This window comes from Sciurus vulgaris, assembly GCF_902686455.1.
Source record: "Sciurus vulgaris genome assembly, chromosome: 13".
Lineage (NCBI taxonomy): Eukaryota > Metazoa > Chordata > Mammalia > Rodentia > Sciuridae > Sciurus > Sciurus vulgaris.
The window spans coordinates 19,193,010-19,197,680 of NC_136474.1; the positions used below are offsets into that span (position 1 = coordinate 19,193,010).

Consider the following 4,671-nt stretch of genomic DNA (forward strand, 5'->3'; position numbering starts at 1 on the left):
AATTTTAAAGAGGAAAATTATATTTTGGGGCTCATGATTTCAGCGGTCTCAGGCCCCTAGACAGCCAACTCAATTCCTTGGGGACTGAGGTGAAACAAAACATCATGGTGGAAATACATGGCAGAGGAAAGAACCTGGGGATATGTCACCAGAAAGAAGAGAGAGAGAGAGAGAGAGAGCGAGCTCCCTTCAACAAGGACAGATATGTACTCCAAAAGCATGTCCCCAATGATCCACTTACTTTGTTCACACCCTACCTACCTACAGTCACCACCCAGTTAATCCTTATCAATGGATTAAGGCACTAATTAGGTTAAGGTTCTCAAAACCCAATCATTTCACCTCTAAACTTTCTTGCATTGTCTCACACATGAGCTTTAGGGGGACAACTAATATTGTAACCATAACTTGTGCCCTGGACCCCAAAAGCTTGTGCCCATCTCACAATGTAAAACACATTTAGTTCATTTCAAAGGTTCCCACAGTCTTAACAGTTTCTTAGATTTATGGGTTTATGGTTTTCATAAAAAATTGAAACATTTTGACCATTATTTCTTTAAATATTTATTTTGCTTCTTTCTCTTCTCCATTTTTAGGGATTTAAGGTCCATGTGCTAGGTCATCTGAAATTGTTCCCTAGCTCACTGGTGCTTTTTCCCTTTGCTAAATTATTTCTGCCCCTCCTAGGAATCATTTAGATAGTGCATCTCCTCCTAGGAATCATTTAGATAGTGCATCTTCAAGTTCACATATTTAATATTTAATTTGTGTTAATCCCATTCAGTGCTTTTGTAATCTCTAACTTTGCAGTTTTCATCTTTAGAAGGATGACTTTATCTTTACTTTTCCCAGGTAGCCACTTAACTTTTGAAAACATAAAATGTAGTTATTCTTGTCTGGTAATTCTTTTTTTTTTTTTTTTTTGAAATGTTTCTCTAAAACTTTATTTCAAAGTTATTCACCTCACCATCAATAAGGTATATGGTTAATGCTCTGTGCCAGTATTACCAGGCTTGCCCATTGCTGGCAATGGACTTTGAGAAAACCCATTTCTTGGCAATCAAACATTAAATTACTCTTTTTGAAATATACTGAACTCCCAATACTTGGAAAAGTATTACATGCACCATTTTCCCACCATTCTTTAAATCTGAGCTCACATCATTAACCTACATCAGTGAATATTAAAATGAAGTCATTTTAACAAATTATGACTGTACAAATCAAAATACCACTAGTTAATATTAGACAAGAATATCTTACAAACACATTACATATTAGCTTGCAATCTGAAACATTACATTTCATATTTGTTTATTTTTGATAACTGAAACTTCACAGAATTTAATGGCAAATAAAGTTTTAAAAATTTAGTTCTGTACATTAGTTCCAATTATCTCTATTTTACAATCTATAAGGCTCATGTCATAGTTCAGCACCAAAAACGTCTATAAAACTTTCTAACCAATCTCTTATTCATCCCATGTGATATTTTTTTTAAAGGTGAATGTCTTAAGAAAAAAACTATATAAACCCTACTTCCAGATCTTGAAGTGGAATACTCTTTTTGGCTAGTCAGACTATGTAAAAACTTGGGCTGTACCTTCTTATTTTTATTGAACAGATACAAAAACAAAAGACCCATACAAACACACACATATGGGGGGGGGGAAGAGGAACTCATACCACAAATTTGTCAGTCTACAAATTGAATTTATAACACTGAAGTATAAGTAGCCTAATAATGCCCTGCTCCATCCTTCCTTTCCAGTTTAAAAATTTAAAAAGGCATCAAAGAAATGTTTCATGTATTCTTTAAAATAAGGTGCAAAGAAGGATTGCAACAAGCTTCCTCATATACACCTCCAGTAACATCTCAATGTTGTTACCTATGTCCAGCATGAACTGACCAGGAGCACTCAGTTCCCAGAGCTGGAGTGACAGCTCCCAAAAGGACCATGCTTTTCATGCCAGAAGCCAGGTCAATGCCAGTGTCTCTCTGTTCAGAGGTCATCACAGTAACTTTGTTACTGCTGGTCTGGATAATATCCCAGAACTAGTGTTATTGTCCTAACATTTTTCTGCCTCTCTAGGATTTATAAATCTTAGGAAAAAAATGTTTGTCTTGCCATTTTCAAAGAGTATTTGTGCATATAACATTTTAAGACCACATTCCCCAAGCTAGAAAAAATTTTCAAAAACCACAGGTACTTTCAATAATCTTGTTTGTTCAAAGTATAAAACTCTTACAAATTAAAAAAAAAATTAAATTGGTGACTAGTACCTCTGCTTTCTTCTGAGAGAAGTGCAGGATTCATACTATATTTAAAAACTAAATCTCATGCATATAAATGGCCAGAGAGGTATAAAGTTTTACAGAGCCCTTAACATCATTCGAGTACATTTAGCATTGGCTAGACCATGACAGGAAGCATGTTAGCAAATTGGGCAGAGAGACTTTTCCAATAGCACAACAGTTTGCTAGGCTCTGTGTCAGTCACATAAAAATTTAAGCAATGTGTAATCCTTTAAAATTGTCCCTAGACATCCCCATCCTTCAACCATTCCCCTATTCCCACCCCAACCCAAACACGCTGTGAAGCCTTGCAGTTCACAGAGTATCTTAATGTTCCCCATTACTAATGACAGCTGCTTCGGATTCTGCTGATGATGCAGGGAGTCTTGGCACTTTCTTCGCAGGGCTTGGAATATGCTCAGTTGCTGTGTTTGAATGCGCAAGTCCTACTCCTTCACCCAAATTGTCATCATTTGGAGAGGGACGCCGAGCATACGTTCGTCTATGCTTTTCATCCACTCTAACTAGGTACCATGTTCCTTCAAAGAGTGAATCTATTGAACACTGGGGAATATAATTGGCCAAGTGATGAGTATCTTCTCTGAGCTTCATGTTTTCAGCAAAGACATCTGGGGCTACACAAGTTCTTGAATCAAGCCTTGATTTAAGATCACATAAACTTGCTGTTATTTTATCAAGAGCAGAACCTGGTGTAGCATCTTGTGTGACTTTAAGAGAGTACAGGGTGGCAGCCAAACCAGAACCATAAGAGAACACTCCTATCCTCTTCCCTGCCAATTGCTGAGGGGAATACTGTGCTAGAACAGAAGCCAGGGAACCATATACTGAGGATGTATACATATTTCCATTTTGATTTGATACAAGCAAAGATGCCTTTGTTTTCTGATTAAAGAGTTCAGAACTAGCCTTCATAAATGCCTTTTCCACATCTCTGTCAAAGTAAGTATCTTCTAATTTAACATCCCCAAAGGCTTCCAGGCCATTGTAGATACTATTTTTATCTCTGTTCTGGTCATTAAGGAAGTCATTCAGCATCATTCGAGCTAGAGATTTCTGAACTAGTTTACAATACGGTGAGTGAAAGATCATGAAGCCAAAATCATTTAAGGTAAAATCTTTATCATTTCCCTCTTTCTGCCACTGGGCACGGATCTTTTTGTGGTAGACTGAATAGCAGCAGTCTAATGCACTGAGGTAGCATTGTATGGATAGTTTTCCATCTACTATAGGATATTCGGACAGCATATCAGGCTTGTAAAAGTCATAGGCATGTTGCATATGTGTCCCACGAAGCCCTCAGTCAAAAATTAAAGGAGCATTTGGCCCAATCAGCAAAGCCACAGCTCCAACTCCACCTGTAGGTCTGGCATTTCCTGTGGCGTATATAGCAATATCTCCTGCAACTACCAGGGCATACCGTCCATCCCAAGAGCTGGACTCGATCCAGTTAACAGCATTGAAGACAGCAGCTGTGCCTCCATAGCATGCATTAGTTGTATCTATTCCTTCTATATCTGTATTCCCAGACTCCTCAAACAGCTGCATCAAATTAGTCTTCACTGACTTTGATTTGTCAATGATTGTCTCTGTTCCAACTTCTAACCGTCCAGTGCAATCATAGGAAAGGTTATTTCTCTCCATCAGATTCTGAACCACAGTTAGGCAAAGAGAGTTGATATCTTCTCTATCTGTGCAGAAGCCCATCCTGGCCTGGCCCAAGCCAATGGTATACTTTCCAGCATCTACACCATCATATTTTTCCAACTCTGCTTGATCAACATATTGAGAAGGAAAATAGATCTCAAGGGCAACAATTCCCACATCTTTTGGCCAACAAGCTTCTGCATTCAAAGGAAGTGACCCAGGCATGGTGAAAGAGCTGTGTGAAGGACAGAGAACTGCAGTCTCCAGGTCTGTCACTGTTTCCTCTGCTGGGCACCAAACGTGACCGGGTAGTAACCACAGGAAAAAAGCGAGCCGCGAAAAGACAGTACCTCTTGTCTGGTAATTCTAATATTTATGCCAATTTTCTGGGTTATGTGTGATTGATATTTTTTCCCATTTGATTCACTATGATGATATTTTCCTTTTGTTGTCTGGTAATCTTTAATTAGATTCCACATACTGACATTTACATTGTTGGGTGCTGGATATTTTCTTCAAATATTCCTGAGTTTTATTTTGAGATTTTATAACAGCAATTGCAAACAGTTCGATCATTTTGTTACTTGGGTCTTTTTGAAGACTTCTTAGGTAGCATGAGAACAGCATTTAGCCTAGGTCTAATTACGTTCCATTTTTGAGGTAAGACCCTTCCAAATCCTCTACCTGATGTTCTATAACTTATGCAATTT

At 38.0% G+C, this 4,671-nt stretch overlaps 1 protein-coding gene across 1 annotated transcript; it reads right to left on the reverse strand.

The window, feature by feature from the left end:
• Nucleotides 1–923: 923 nt before the first annotated feature.
• On the reverse strand, nt 924–4,305 carry LOC306643212 (hydroxymethylglutaryl-CoA synthase, cytoplasmic-like). Its single transcript, XM_079109197.1, is given in 2 exon segments — nt 924–3,613; nt 3,617–4,305. Coding segments are annotated over 2 exon segments (1,560 nt in total). The 5' UTR covers nt 4,187–4,305; the 3' UTR covers nt 924–2,623.
• Between the last annotated feature and the right edge of the window lie 366 nt (nt 4,306–4,671).